Raw genomic sequence first — 16691 nt, 5'->3', positions numbered from 1 at the left:
TTACTGGAAAGGGAGTTTCAACGCGAGCAAGAACGGCTCGCGCTCGCTTTGCAAGAACTTCGCCCCACGCCGATGCGATTGCCGGGGTGAGCAGCATGCTGAGCGTCGGGGTGAGCAGCATGCTGAGCGTCGGCCTGAGCCGCATGCAGATCGTCAGGGTGGGCTGCATGCTGAGCGTCGGCCTGAGCCGCATGCGGATCGTCGGGGCGGGCTGCATGCTGGGCGTCGGCCTGAGTCACGTGCGGATCGCCGGGCTGGGCTGCGTGCGGAGCGTCGGCCTGGGCTGCGTGCTGGGCATCGGCCTAAACTGCATGCGGAGCGGCACGCGCAGCGGCAGGGCGGCGCGGGACGGTTAAGGTGATGTAGGTGGAGGGATTTTGTGGATGTTTCGCATTAAGAGATGGTCTTTCATCGCAGTCTCGAGTGTAGGGCATACAATCAAATATTTCTATTTGGTAACAACCCAACGTTTGGATTAAAGAAAAAGTAAATTAATGTACCTCGGTGTATGAAAAAGAATGCTTAAAGATAGTAGTTAGCCGTTTGAGTTTGTAGAGGTGCTGCTACTTATTATGAAAGGGTCACACTTTTCAAACACTGATACTGCTATGTAGGCAAGCGTGGATTGTATAGTTCATGGTATCCATATAATATAAAAGGGAAAGGTCACGACGTAACAAAGTCAAGGTGCTGGGAGTTTTAAATTTTGCATGGGGATTCCGAAAGGGCTGCGTGATGGCGCATGCTGACTCGAGTGATGGACCGACAGAGGTTAGTTCGTTTTAGTAATATAATATAATAATCGTTTATTTACTAAAAAAAACACAGGTACAATTATAAATAAATCATACAGAGTTACATAACAGTAACAAGACGGATTGCGGCGGTCCCTGCACTGGGCCCGGCTTGTGTCGCAGTGGCCAGGATGCGATTTGTTACGTACCGATGCAATAACCGACGTACGGATCTTAGCCAGATAAAACATAGTGTAGGTATTATAAAGGTGAAATAAAGTGTCAAATAAAGAGTAACAGGAGTCTGGCAAGAGATTGAATAAGGCTTTTATGTGAGAAGTGTGCGAGTGTCTGTGGCGTGTGTGTGTGGGGTGGGCGGATGAGTGTGTGGGTGTGTGCGTGGGAGTGGGTGAGAGGGGGAAGGGTTGATGCAAGCGGCTTTCTTTCGGCATAGGAGCCTCTAGTTGTAGTTCAGCTCTTGAAACTAGCTTTGAATCGTTCTTTTTACCTTAGACGTCAATACCTGGAGATTTTATGGGCCGCAGGGCTCGACGTGCCATGTTCTGGAGGTAAGGATGTCGAAAGTGTGGATGACGTTTGGCAGAGCTAGTGCTTGCGAGGCCTATGATGGTGATGTGACTTGCAAGCGCGAGGGCAAGGGGAGCGGAGGCACTGTGGACTCGGAGTTGCAGCGGTTCGTCGGATTCCGGGGAGCGTGCGGTGTGCATGTGTGTTCTAATGGCGGCTCTGAATATGGAAAGTTAGTGCCGGACTCTCAAAGCCTTCACTTCATTGTATAGGTGTATACCATCTGTGGTGTGCCGATGGGGTATTCGTGGCATTGCTTTGAGGGCACCTCTTTGGGCTCTCAAGGTCCAACATTTGCCAGCACCACTCCAAACTCCAATGCAGTGTGAACGAATAGATTGACTTGGCTTTGTATACCATTGGAAGTGTCTCCCTTTGAGCTGCGCTGCGAAGGCGCTTCACTATAAACATGATTTTTCTAATCCTACCGGATAATAAAGGATAGCATGCTTTATTTGTGGGAGAGATTTCTGTCTAACACTACGCCTAGGTGCTTGATATTGCGGTGGTATGTACGGACGATTGAGAGTGGTGTGTTTGCTGTTGCTTTGCTCTCTTTGAGGATGATGGACCTGGTAACGGGAGGTGGGCTTGAGTTTTGTAAAATGCTGGATTTTTGGTTTTGGACAGGTTCAGCGTGAGTGGGTTTTTATCTAACTGAGTTGCAATAGCATTCATGCTTTCTTGCACTGATTTGTGGATTTGTCCCAGGGAAAGCCTCTGAAGATGATTGCAGTATCGTCAGCGTAGCGTGGGGTCTTGGCATTGTTGGGAGTGGGTTCCACGATGTCAGCCATATAAATGGTAAAATCTCTCCGAAATCCAACGGGGGCTGGTCACTGGCGGCTCCATCCTCTCTGACACACTGTTTGCGATTGGTGGGGTAGCTTTGAAACCGGTCATGGGCTTTGCCTCTGGTGCAGTGCCGAAGGCCTTCGCAGGATCCATGAGGACACCAAAACAGCGTGGTTTCTGGTCTAGGGCTGGTGAATTGCATTGGAAAGTTCCAAGATTGTATCCTCCGTTGATTTACCTTTACTAAAGCCAAATTACGTATTTGGGATTAGATTGTTCTTTACGAGGTGTCGAACTACTTTATTAACTAATTTTTCTAACAATTTTGAAGGGAAATAGATAGGTAATTGCTGGGGATGCATTTATCTTCTCTGCCCTTGTAGAGTGCACTTGTTTTCCCGTTCTCTGAGAGAGTCCCCGATGAGAAGCTTAAGTTGCATAAGTGGGTGGCTGCAGGATGGCATCCAGTTCGGGGGCGCTATTAAATTTCAGCTCACTAATAGGCATGGGTACTGGTTTCGTTTTCGCTAATCGGGGTCATATGAGGAGGAATGCAGGGATGACCCTTGGAGCGCCATATCGGCTGCAAGAGATCCTTGTGTGGCAGAAAGTCTTGTAAGGGTTGTGTTTGCTAGAGTTTTACCAACGCTGGAAAAATAACTATTGCAGCGATTTAGAGAAGCCTGAGGATCAGTATATATTTGGCACAATCTTGAGGAATCATTATCTCTTTTATTCGTATGACATAATGTATCGTTAATAGTAAGCCAAAGCTTCTCTGGATTATCTTGTTTAGAGTGATCTTTTAGGGTTCGTATTGTTTTTAACTTGGGAAGTAGATTATTTAAGAAATTGCGGTATCGTTTGTGGATTGGCTGGTGAGTTTTACTAAGGGTCTGACTTTACTTTAAGATGTAATCTGTCACGATTTTTGTGACACTTTATGGGACGTGGCGTAATCCAAGGCTTTAGATTAAACTTAGACAGGGTTTTAGTGACAAGAAGAAGAATAAAATAAGCAATTGGATAAGGAAGATTTGGTTGATTCAATAGAAAGTTAACCAGTTGACTAATGCAATGCGCTCCCAATTGCGGGAGCAATTGTTGCAGGATGGCCGATTGTTACAATTGCCGTGCAGAGATCGCTGATGGCTGTATAGCTATGGTGTGCTGTGCCGATGATAAAAGCTGAGCTGTGCTGTGCTGATAGAATTTAAGCTGAGCTGAGCTGTTATTTATTATTACGCAATTATTTTATTTAACAATCAAAATAATACTCCTTGGTGGAATTTAGTTGGTATAATCTAGCAAGGAGGCTCAATATTAAATTGATACAGGCATAATAGAAACTTGTTACGTTCGGTACATTTTTAGTCTGTGGTTTTAAAAAGAAAAGGGTGAGTGAATTCTTTGTTGTTAGTTTTTGATGGCGGCAATTGTAAAACTTGTTAAATAAATAATGGCGCAATTATACACATAAAAACTATTTCGTATTTAATTCAGCATCTCCTCTTACAATTGTTTTTTTTATTCAAATCACTTTCAAATCTAGTATACTTTTCCCATCATCCTTAAGCAATAGTATCATTCTTTTCAATATGGGCTGTGGGATTTATTATTAACCTACGGTTTATCATTATACGTATGTGTATAAGACTCTAATAAAGTAAAAATAAAAATAGCCTTCATTCTCTGATGGACTAATGTTATGGGCGATAGGCTGATCCCTTATCACCATAAGGTTCATCATATCCAGCTTACGACATCGTATCAACAGTGGCTGCAAGTTGTCTTTGATTACTTGTGGCTCTGCCCACCCCATTAGGGATTACGGGCGTGAGTTTATGTATGTATGTTCATTCTCTGACTTTGAAAAAACTAACAAAGTAAGATTATACAAAGTTTTCCTTATATCTAGTAAGTTCCTAATTATAGATTTTTATATCTAAACCACACTGTAACCTTTTCTTTTTAAATCAGCAGTCATTAACAGCCAGGTTGTCTCATGACATAGGCCTCCTCTAGTTCCCTCCATATGTCCCGATTTTTTGCTAATCTTCTCCAGAGCTTAGGAAAATCATCTTTCCACCTTGTAGTTGGTCTTCCTCGTTGTCTATTCCCTTCTCTCGGATACCATTCTGAAATGTCTTTAATCCATTTCTCCATTTCTCTCTAATTACGTGTATACAATTTGACATAAACGCTCTTACCGAGCGCATAACAAATAAATGACTCGACGTATTTTCTAAGATAAGAATGTTGTAAGAAAATCTTATAACGAGCTGTTGAGCCGCATTTTCCTTGTATTTCCAACGACAATACAATATTACGAAACTCTCGACCGAATACTTCAATGTCGAGAAAATTGTAAAGCGGAAATCTTAACAATGGACGATAAGACTTTGAGGAATGTAAATAAAGTATTAATTAGGATTGTGTTTTTCATTCCATTAGAGACAGAGTTAATATAAGACGAATTATGTAAGAGAATGTTTCGGAAGGCACGTTAAGCCGTTGGTCCTGGCTGCATTAGCAGTCGTTAATAACCACCAATCCGCACTGGGCCTGCGTGGTGGTTTAAGACCCGATCTCCCTATCCATCCATAGGGAAGGCCCGTGCCCCAGTAGTGGGGACGTTAATGGGCTGGTGATGATGTAAGAGAATCACTTTAAGATCTATTTGGTTCCACACTATTCACCGAATCACGTATTTTTAATAACTTATAACTGTGCTAGTTTATATACATACATATACTTTATTTTAAGAGGATTTACAGACAAATCAAATGTGTATAAAACTGGTTGCATAAATAAATATGTGACGTAAATAGCCTATATACATCCCACTGCTGGGCACAGGCCTCTCCTCATTCAAGGTGGGGGTATAATGCCGACTCCACCACGTTGCTCCACTACATTTTGTGCTAACAATCTCGACAGCTCAAATAACAAACACTTTTATAAAATATTTAAACCTTCAATATATTTTTTTTTGTTGATAAAGTTCTAAGAACAGTAGAACTTTTTGACCAAATTCTCACTTTAATTTTTTATAACTTTTTTTTTTATCTATCATTTGACCGTTTTTATTTTTTCACCTAGCTACACATCCTTAGGAATAGTTATGAAGTAAAATAAAAGAATGTTTATAAGTAAGGTAGATAATTTAAAAAAAGATACGAAATGGTTCATATCTCCTAAACTGTAAATAATCGCTGAATATATATGGGGGTGTTTCTAGTAGCCAATAAGCCAATCTATCTAATTTTTCATTTTGAACCTGAACCTCTGAGCCACCCTGTACAATAGAGTTTTGTCGAAGTAAATAAATGTACATAATATACATAACACAACAAAGTACAGTCACGCATGAGCAATATCATGTAACCACTTTAGAACCCTGTCGCACTATCATATTTTGACATTTAACGAGATTTACCGTTCAATTTGTATTCCACCTCACAACCCACACGATAGAAGAAGATAACATCCCAGTAAAATATTTTACTACCGACCGAAATTAATTATACAACCATTATTTATATTTCAATAATTATTTAACCGATTATAGCGTGATATTAGACCACCAAAACATAAAATCTGCTGGCAAAATTTCATCGCTTTACAAAGGTCATCGGAAACTACTTGATAAAATAGCTGTTAGCAAAATTAATCAACCTTTAAAATACGTGTTTCAATTTTGGATCCACCTATCGGCTGCTACAAAGCTATCCTTTCAAATTAATTAGAAGCGGATTGAAATTTTAAGTACTTTAGTTGATTAAGTTATTGACTGCAGGATTTTTATTTTACCACTTAACAACAATACAATATACTTATCAACAATTTGCACAACAAATTTACACGATACTGTGCTATTTACTGCACTCGTCAAAATGTCTGGGTAAAAATAAAATAGCTGACTAATCCGGGCGCAAAGGTGCCCATTAAGGTGGTTACTGACCGGTGTTACGATGCGTATTGTACCATTAGCATGAAATGTTACGTCATGTGCTTAAAATCAGTGTTGGTGCTCGCTACGTGCGCCTTATTTCCCTGTACTGACAGCACGAACGCTCGCTGTGTAACACCATTACATTACGCCTCGTAACACCAGTCAGTACCCACCTTTTTTATTTTTATTAGGATTTTTATTCATTATAAGATAGACTCACAAGTTCAAATTCAAATTCGAAAAATATCTTCATTCAGAAGGTAACATAGTTACACTTTGAATCGTCATTTACATACTTAACGAATATCTCATCCGCTTAAAACTGCTGCAGCTTCTTACAACCTATATAGCCGGGGAAAAGAAGCTGCCAGAAAAAATCGACTCAAGAGCCTAGATTATTCTTTAAAAAGAATAAAAAAGTACTGTTATGCATATTATGCCTAATATCAGTTCCCGGACAGCTAATCCCATGCATTCATGTCTTGTAGATAATCACTAATCTTATAATAAATAAGCTTTTTTGTACCTATGTAACTGTGAGTTGGCGTACACTTAGCCTTAATTTTTTTAAAGATAAAGAAAATGATGAAATCCTCGCCTGGTGTCATTTTGGGGATTTTTTTTTACCTTTCAGAATAATTTATGCATAAAATTTAAAACTTTTGTTCAGTTAGATGATAGATGAAATATACACCTCTGCCTACCCCTTCGGGGATGCAGGCGTGATGCTATGTTAGACTGAATGAAACTAGCTAAAATATTCACACATAGATAAAGCTTAAATTAACTTCGTTTTAGTTCAAAACAAACAATGTTCTAGAGTAAGCGTGTACTCTATTATGAAAATCAGAACATGCAAACTTTTGTACCCAGTTTAAAATGTATATTAAACTGTATTATATAGCTTTATATTAAATTAATTAAATAAAAAGTAAAAGAACATAACGTTCAAAAACTGCAACTAAAATGTAAATTTTTAGACGGAAAAGCTTGTGCAAACAAGCCTTTCGAACTTGTTTATGGAGGTACATCAACCTGAAAAGAGCAGCGAAATTACCCAGTATAAAACTTACTGTGATGATACTTTTGGTGAGATAACGTGCTGACTATTTGTAATAATAAATAATAATAATAATAAAAATATTTATTTGACCATAATAACAACAAACTTAGGACAATAGATTAAAAACATAAAAATAAAAACATAAGCTTCAAAACTTGAACCCTGCTCCTTAAACTAGATTTGTGCACAGCTAATAGCTGTAATAAGAAATTAACTACTCAAGTATATATAAATATATACCATAAAAAACCCGACTCTTCATTTGGCTACTTGACAGTAGTAACAATGAAATATGAAATAAGTCGGACATGATAGTTTATCATATACTTGGTCTTTGGTTTATCATTTTACGATGTTTATCCAATGGTGCTAATTCCTGTAAACACCATCTAATTTTATTTTGAGTTATATCTGTCATTTTCTTATCCACCGAAAAGGAAAGGGGCGGGTACCTAATCGACAAGCATAAAATTTATGGAACACACGTCAATTTTACGCACAAATCTAAAACAACCGTCTAAAAAATTTACATTGGCTAATAACCCGCCTGAATTATGTTGACAGTACACGTCAAACGGTTTGTAAAGTAAAATTAGGAGGTTTCTGCAGGAATCGGGGCCAATAATTACTTTTATTAAGATCTTTTTTTATAATATTGTATTTTTACAAGACGATTACGAACGATTTTTTATCTACTTATGTATTACAAGACCCGAAACACGGGCGGCCATGATTGACCTTCGTGTGACGTCAAATATGACAAAATAAACAAAAACGATCAGGGTGGTTAAAATGACCACATCAAAGCAATTCATGTAAGAAAGCAATATTAATATAAAACAATATCAATATAATGCAATATTTATATGCGCAAATGTCAAATTGCAATATTGCTTTCTTAGATGAATTGCATCGATGTGGCCATTTTAACCCCCCAGGTTAGGTTTCAAGTCACTTGAAGTGACGCGTAGTTTGACAGTTTCTTTGTTTATCGAAATGTGATGGCGAAGCCATTCAAGAAAAAAAAAGAAATGTGACGTCACTGGGCAAAATGTCACGTGACCAACCGTTGTCGCGCGTAATTTGAAATTAATGAAAAAGAGACTGTGTTTCTTCTATTATAATTATGAACCTTTTTTTAGAAAATGAAATATTTTAAGAGGTACAAAATAAACGTTTGTAATTATTAAAATACTTATCGGAAAACTATCAAGAAGTCAATTAACAAACTATCCAATTCTGCCTAATATAAATTTCTAAGGATTTCTTTATTTTTTGGATTCAGAAGAAGTTGCTTAGACAGACTTAGGGCTAAGCAAAAAGTATCATAGGTAACTTAATCACTCTAGGAACATTTTCTTTTCCTAACACACGCCCACTACTTAGCAAAGGCCAAATGAAGCTTACACTTACTTTTACACTTCTATTCTTCTAGCACATTAATACTTATAATCTTTTGTAAGAAACCTTTTAAAAAAGTTCAACCTTTTCAGATAGAACCACTTATAGTAAAGAGCATTTTAACCACCCACACATACAGACCACCCACATATACACAGCATAGTCACAATGAGGCAGTGATGCATATTATGATGTATTTGGGACATATAATAATATATTATGTCAAAAAATAAACATTCTAGTAGGGGTCCCTGCTTACACCCCCCACCCCTCTGCCCGCCCGCGCGCCTCGTAAAAATTCTAGTACCGGGTCTTGGACAACCCCCCCCCCTTTCCCCCCTGGTCACCCGGCTAGGCGCAAATAAGCCATAACATTCACCGCGTTTCCACGATTAATGGCAATAGACATTTAGACAACCTTTGCATGAGGTACGACCCGAAACGAGCATCACAGCCCTCTCGTAACCAACGCCCACGGACGCCCGTAAATTAAATCGAAATGTCTTTCATTGTGGAAACTGTGTACATAAGTATAAGGTACGTATTCTGTGGTCTTACTTATTTATTTATTTATTATGGTGCATCAACAGTAGTAAGTACATACATAAACACACAAAATAAAATACACATAGGAAAAGTTCAGGTATGCCTACCAATTCTATATACGCACACATCACTGATGATAAAAAGTAGAAACTAAAGTTAACAAAGTAAAAAGAACAATAATCGAAAATAAAATTTAAAAAAAGAAAAAGCATAGGTCGTGTAAGCTTTCTTTAAACAACGTTAAAATGGTATGAAAAATAAATAAAACGAAAACTAAAACTATTGCAAAATAAATCTTAGAGATAGGTGGATAAGTACATACAATTATAAAATTACATAAAATTATTAGTGGTGTGGGATAAGTTTCAGCATTTTACTTAGTGTCCGCAATACCGATGTCTATTAAATAGTTAACATTATGTTTATATTTTTACTGCTTTTAAAAAACATAGAACACGTTCAGCTGCTTGTCTTCCCGGGCATGTCGTAAAAACCGACAGAGGGATTGTGTCCTCTAACATGATGGACTAATGTTATGGGCGATAGGCTGATCCCTTATCACCATAAGGTTCATCATATCCAACTTAGGACTTCGTATCAACAGTGGCTGCAAGTTGTCTTTGATTACTTTTGACTCTACCCACCCCATTAGGGATTACGGGCATGAGTTTATGTATGTATGTATGTTTACTGCTTTTAAGTACTCGTTTCATCGAAATTGCATGTGATTGTAAGTGACGTTGTTGTCCAAGCAAGTGTCTTCATGACGCGATGCAATTACCGCGAGTTACATGTCGGAAAAAATGACGATTTGAGAACCTACAGGGAAGAGATAGGTACCTAGATGTGCCTAGATTATTTTTTTATGAAATAATGAGTTAAAATGGTTAAAAACGTCTATTATTATTGGTATCCTAACCCTAGATGCCATCTGCCATCTGCGGCAAATTTACAATAAGTCAGTCTATAGATAATTGTGTGATTCGCTCACCTGATAAATGAATGATTCGTCGAAGAACGGATTGCAAGTCTTCTTCTTCTGTTTGGTTTGCAGAACCCTCCTCTCGTCTGGCATCAGTTGAATCCTGGATAAAGAAGACATAATTGGGTCGTGTACCAGGTTCAAGATAAATTATAAAATTATGATTACTAAATAAAGACAGATCTAAAGCTAACGAAAAATATTTTCTTTTCTCTATTTCACTTATTTATGAATTTTAAATAAGAAAAACGTAATAATAAGTCCGACATTTTATCACATTTTTCTATGACGTCACTGTGTGTTTTTTCATTCCAATTCCGTAGTAATTTCGTTTAGTAAAAAGTAACTGATTTAACTAGTTGGAAACTAGCCTATTACCTATGTCTTAAAGTTGTGTGTAAGTTGTCATCATCATCATCAATTTAAGAGCCACGCTCTTGTCGGTGTAGCATTTTCCATTCCAGTCTATCAAAGGCCAATTCCTTGACTTCCCTATAAGACACGACGTTAACCTTTTCTTTAATCTGTTCCATGTAAGCTCTTCTTGGTCTTCCCCTTCTCTCTTTCCTTCTAGCTTTCCTAAAAGCAAGCTTTTTTGTGTAAGTTGTATCCCAATAAAAACATTTTCATGTAAAATGTACCAAAATAAGATCATTATCAATCGCATTGTCAAAAAGTTATCAGATTTCATGTAGAGCCAAGCTTCTAACTCTACACGTGCTAACTTCTACAAACCCTAAATTTACAAATTTTACACGTTAGGTAAAATATGGGGCTTGTTCGTTCAAATAATGCAGCTAACATACCTACATACAAACATCCTTGGACACATGTTTCTGATCTTAATTAGAGCTACAACTTGCTTACAAGTTAAATTGTACATCTACGTAATGTTGTTGTACTTTTGTACACAAGAGGAATGCAAGTTAGTTGGATTGGATTTAACTTTGAGTGAGTTGTTGTTTGATTTAGTGCTGGTCTAAGGGTGTTGATCTTAGTGATATCGGGTATTACATTCAGAACAAACTCAAACCACAGTCAAACCAGTCAGAAGAACCTTTCTTACTTTCGACAGAGTTACTTAAGTAATTTATTTTGTAGCGACATTCAATGTTTTAGCATTCAATCAATCTCATGTCTACGCCAAATGTTCACAACACAAATAATACTCTTCTATATTGAATAAGATAACGTAAAAATGTTGCTAAGTGATCGCTCGATAGAATACCAAGTAACTTCTGAAAATAAAGAAACAGAGTAAAAGGAAAAGCAAAAACCACTTTTATGTAAAAGCACACTAAAAGAGTCGGCAAATTAAAGAACATTACAACATTACGACAGAGCGCAAATGTTTATGTTTCTGTAAGATACAATAATATCTTCCTTATCGCCTGAAATATAAATAAAAGAGCAATAAAAAAAAAAAAGAATAAATGATGACAACATAACTTGGTATTTCCATCTTAAAGACGGTCATACTTCTTCTTTCGTGAAAGGTTGTGAGATCAATGTCCGATTTCATCAACCCTGGTGTCAGGGTTACAATTGAGCCAGACGCTCCTAACATGACTCATGTAACGACTACACACTTGCAGGGACCGACTGCTTAAAGTGCCTTCCTAAGCACGGATCATCTTAATTTCGGACAATCGGGCGATCAGCCTGCAATGTCCTAACCAACTTGGGGATAACAAAATATTTTATTAGATATTTCCCACCAGGGATTCGAAGCCGGGACTTCCGGATCGTAAACCCAACTCTTAGCCACTGGACCACGGAGGGTATCCGAAAATACGGCCATTCACCGAGGGAACGAGAACGTGTAATGTAACAAAGTAATTCGATTTTGAGAATTTCGTTACAACCCTGCGACATTGTTTGAGGCATTGACCTGTTACAAACTGCTCACAGTTTTAGAGTTACTTTAGTTTAGTTTCAAAAAATGTGATTGTAAGAGTTTGTAGTATTTTATTATTAATTTTATTGTTTTTGAATAACATCATTGATTATTTTTATGAATTAATAATATCTTAAAGAATTTTTTTTTTATTTTATTACTTATTTAGGTACGTAGAAGATTAGTAGTGTGCATGAATATTCTCGCTTTTAATCTTCATGCACTTTGAGATGTAAAAAAGTGCTGGCTTTCTATTTTATTCGTATCATGGCGGACTTTCACATTATTAAAACTAAACTGCCGATATAAAGCCGCTAAGATGGGGGTTTTATACGGGTTGTGAGTTGCCCTATTAAAAATCTAATACTTCACTTTCAGTCCCTTTTGTCACGGTGAATGTTTCTTTCGTCACCCAAACAAGTCAAAGTCACAACATGACAACCGTATTACGTATCTGTCCGACAGGCTAGATGCGTCACCATGTTTACTCCCCACTAACTCCCGTTTGATCAGATCATGTAGTTTAATAGCAAATCGGCAGGCCGTAACCATGGTAACCACGATCTCGAACGGGTTGGTGGGGAGTAACCACGATAACCACCCTAGATCTTGACGCATCTAGCCTGCCGGACAGGTACTTGTAATAAGCCCTATACGCATATGTCAGTAAAAACGTTTTTTACAAGGAAAAACTTGTAGAAAACTTGTCAACTTGAGTTCCATGTTATTGACAGACGTAACGGCAGTCTAATTCTTACAAAGAGAAAATTAAATTGAAAAAATATTGACTTGAATGGGACTCGAAACCTCTTGTCAAGCCAGGACGAGCGTGTTATCCGTATTACCACCGGATCCTCCTCCTGTGCATGCGAAATTCTTTCGACCTAAGTATGTATCGTCATTAAGCCGACGCTGCTGGTACCATCTATCTCGTCTCGTCCGGGTTGGAATATTTTTTCGTTTTAGTTTTTGCTTTGCGAGTTTTCCTAAGCGCCTTAGTCGTTTTAAATCGTCTAAGTCTTTCTTCTTGCCTCAGACGTAAAATAAACTAACAAAGTTACTAATTAGGTCAGAAGTAAAACCTTATTACTTTACATAACAGCTAATATTATAAATGAGACACTAGGGCATGTGCGGCGAAGGTAATTATCTTTCTTTTTTAATATAACTAGGTACGATTATTAATGAATATCACAATATCTCTCGTCTCATTCGTACTGAACTGTATACCGTTACACCGTTAGTTCATCGCTTAGTGGAAAAGAGACGGGAAATAATATAATGTCTCTTTCGCACTAGGCAATGTATCATGTCTATCCTGCTGTTATATTATTGATGTCAAGATCATGATAGAAGAATTATTACGGTTTCCAAATGTAATAAAAACTCGTAATAAATATAATATTATATCCATTAAGCATTAAGGAAGTTTATAGCTTACCCCATGACTGCCAATTTCACATGTTCTAGAATATTATTTGAAATGTCGAGTTTGTCGGTTCCATTAGATTATTCTCATTCCTTTCATTCAATTATGATCCATTTATAAAATTAGGGGCCATAACCTATGACTTCTGGAAAAAAGAAAAGGGATTTTTTTGTTAAATCAGAAACAACCCCTTAAGCCGGTCCACCTTTTCCAGTAATGCTTCTACTAATGAAGTATTTATTACCTTACATGACCTATTTGTGAGGACCACCCCTAGAACACATAATTCGCCTACTAACTCATAGCCGTTACCCGTCGAACTTTTAGCGGTGAGCGAAAAGCGGAAAACTATAATTTGAGGAGTTCTACACGGTGTTAGTGACATCGTAACGAAACCTTTGAGGGATGATTTAGACCATGATTCTGAGTTGATATCAAGTAGAATTTTCCGTTGAAAATGTATGGCACTGAAAATAATTTAAAAAAAAACATTACTTAATCATAAATTCTTATAAAGGTAATAATTCTTATTAATATTATTATAAATCATAAATTATATCTACTTGATATAAAATTTTAAACACAAAAATTTTTTTAGACACAAAAATATAATCATCACTAATTTAAGAGCCACGCTCTTGTCGGTGTAGCATTTTCCATGCTACTTTTAGGGAAAAATAGGGCGATGGATTTCCGCTTGCCTTCCGCCCCCAAAAAAATATATAATGTACATCTAATAAGTAATCAACTTACTTATTTACCAAAGGAGATTTTATTTTTATCAGTCTAAGTCCTCTAGACGGCGCCACATTGAATTAAATAATGTGATGTCAAATCAGCGGCCAAGCAAGAAGCTTTCTTTTGATAAGGAATTAAAAAGTTACGTGGGTACATACGTTTAAACGCACATACACTCATACATGTGGGGGGTCCTTCATTTGTATATATGGGTATATTATATAGTACTTAGACCCACACCAATTATTATTCAGACTATAACTTATCAGGAGGAAGTCACGAAAGTATAAACACTTAGTGAGTTTAGAATCTGTATTGTCCAGTAAACACTAATTACAAATTATGAGGAACACCGGGAAATAACACGCGGTTATATTAAATACAGGCAGTGTACCTAGCCTGATGACCTGGAGAGACTGCCAGCTACAGGGCCACATTGCCGTTGCTTGCTACTAAGAACGCTGACATTGTAAAATGTAATGAAATGTGTCGCTACATACATAGCGGTCAAGAAGATAACTCTCCCTTTTGCTTTACTGTAGTCGGGTACTTAAATAAGACTTGAATGGCATCTGTTCTCACAAATTGTATCATATCTTGGATAAAAGTATATTAATCCAGGCTTTAACGCCCACACTGGGGTGTGTGTTTTCTGCGGTAATACCATTAATTACCTGCTGTGACCCTTGATGTAACAAGTCTGCATTAGCAATAGCTGGGGTACTTTACTAACGAACTATCTCTTTTAAAATTCTAGTACATAATTTAGTATTTTAAAGCGACTTTCGAAACAAATCAGCACAGAAGAAGTATTTCACTAAAATCCTAAAATCGGATCATGTAATTTTGTATCAACACCGTATGGACATGAAGCGTTATGTAATCAGGTACATTTAAGTCTATTTGCGATGAGAATCGAAATGATTACTACTAAATTATTAATAGATAAAAATAGCGTAGGCATTCTGCTACATTTTCTCATAATTAGAATCGTAGCATCTACGTGCGCGTAGCTGACGTAACGGCTACGACGATACAAAATTGAGATGAACGAATCCCTCTATCTTGTTTAGTTCTTGCATTGACTAGGTACGTGTGAAGCTTTTAGAGTTATAAGTAATGAGAAAAGTCTGATTAAAGTTTAGGAAAAGAGATAGGTATTTAACTATACGAACATATTTTGATTGCATTAGTTTTTTACATTCCATACAGATTCTATTTTTATTACTGTTACATTAGTAACAAATATTAATTTGTAACTTAAGAACGTAAACGATACATTAATTAATTCTCAAATCTTAAGATAAACAAGCCCGTAGGTACATGGAAATGTAATACTCAGAGTTACGACGTGATTGGAACTACGCAAATGTAATATACGTAATTCATGAGATACTGAGGACGAAACATAGGTACTTGATGCAAAGGAAACAACCTTGTAATCCTTAATGAAGTGAATATTAAAGGAAAATAATTTCAAAATCGTTTTTGGTTTTTAATATGATACAATTTCGTCTCGAGTAGTCTAGATAGCAATTTCACTGTATAACTACATTATTGCAAAGCGACTAGACATCATTTCGACATAGTCGCAAATTTACTTGATAGCAAAATGACTACATGACAATCGGATAAGCTCGCCTATGCTTTATGTAAAGATAAATTATATGTAAATTTCCTTTGTATTTTGAAGCAATAGAGAGTTTACAAACAAACTACATAGCGGTTTGTCCGTTCAATGCCCCTTATCTGGAATTCAAACATTTTCGTCTCGGTCTTAAATCTACAAAGTCTTAGCTAAGGTCTGCTAAAGTCTAATCCAAACATGTGTGTTTGGCGCACCTCAACTCAATGATGCTTATGTGTTCTATCGAAGCGTGCCAATGTTTGGCATAGCAACTGTTGTCTGCAAATATCAAAGCAATCTGTTCTCTATTCTTCGTTTTGCTTCATTACACGTGGTATAAGGAAAGATTGTGTTTTGTTTTCACGTTTGAATTATTTCGAAAAAGAACTGTTATATGTAATAGTGACGTACACGTGTTCTCCCCTAATATCATCAGAAGGCTTACCGGAATCAAATAAAGAATAAATGGCATAACAAAGCTTGTCGGCGTAATAGCGATATAGATCGTATGGACAGGATGAGGACCCGCTGGTCTAATGGTTATTACGCTCGTCCCAGTTTGACAAGATTTGCGGGTTCAAGTGTCGTCAAAGTTTTTCGATTAAATAAAACAAAAACTCTATATAACAAAAGCTAATGACATTTCACGTGATTTGTTTATGTCAATTCCATACATTTTTATTACGGGCCGAGGTAACCCAGTTGGTAGAACGCTTGCCTCTCACTATAAGGTCGCAGGTTCGAATCCAGCACAGGCCTAAACCAATGATTATCAAATTGGTTTTCAAATTCACGTTTGGATCGTAAATTAATATCACGTGCTCAGCGGTGAAGGAAAACATCGTGAGGAAACCCACATTCCCGAGACATGCATTTTCGGAGGTATGTGACCTAACCTGTATTGGGCTGGTTTTCTTTTCGCGGGTAGTCGCTTCT

The 16691-nt window shown here is 37.2% G+C and overlaps 1 protein-coding gene across 1 annotated transcript in view; it reads right to left on the bottom strand.

The window, feature by feature from the left end:
• LOC126374083 (synaptotagmin-15-like) overlaps nt 1–16691 on the bottom strand; it is a 93242-nt gene that overhangs the window by 14756 nt on the left and 61795 nt on the right. Inside the window, exon 8 of the mRNA XM_050020556.1 lies at nt 10074–10167. Coding sequence (XP_049876513.1) covers nt 10074–10167 — 94 coding nt within the window. The remainder of the gene's footprint in view (nt 1–10073; nt 10168–16691) is intronic.

This window comes from Pectinophora gossypiella, chromosome 16 (assembly GCF_024362695.1).
Source record: "Pectinophora gossypiella chromosome 16, ilPecGoss1.1, whole genome shotgun sequence".
Classification (NCBI taxonomy): domain Eukaryota; kingdom Metazoa; phylum Arthropoda; class Insecta; order Lepidoptera; family Gelechiidae; genus Pectinophora; species Pectinophora gossypiella.
This window is presented reverse-complemented; position numbering and strand designations above follow the sequence as displayed.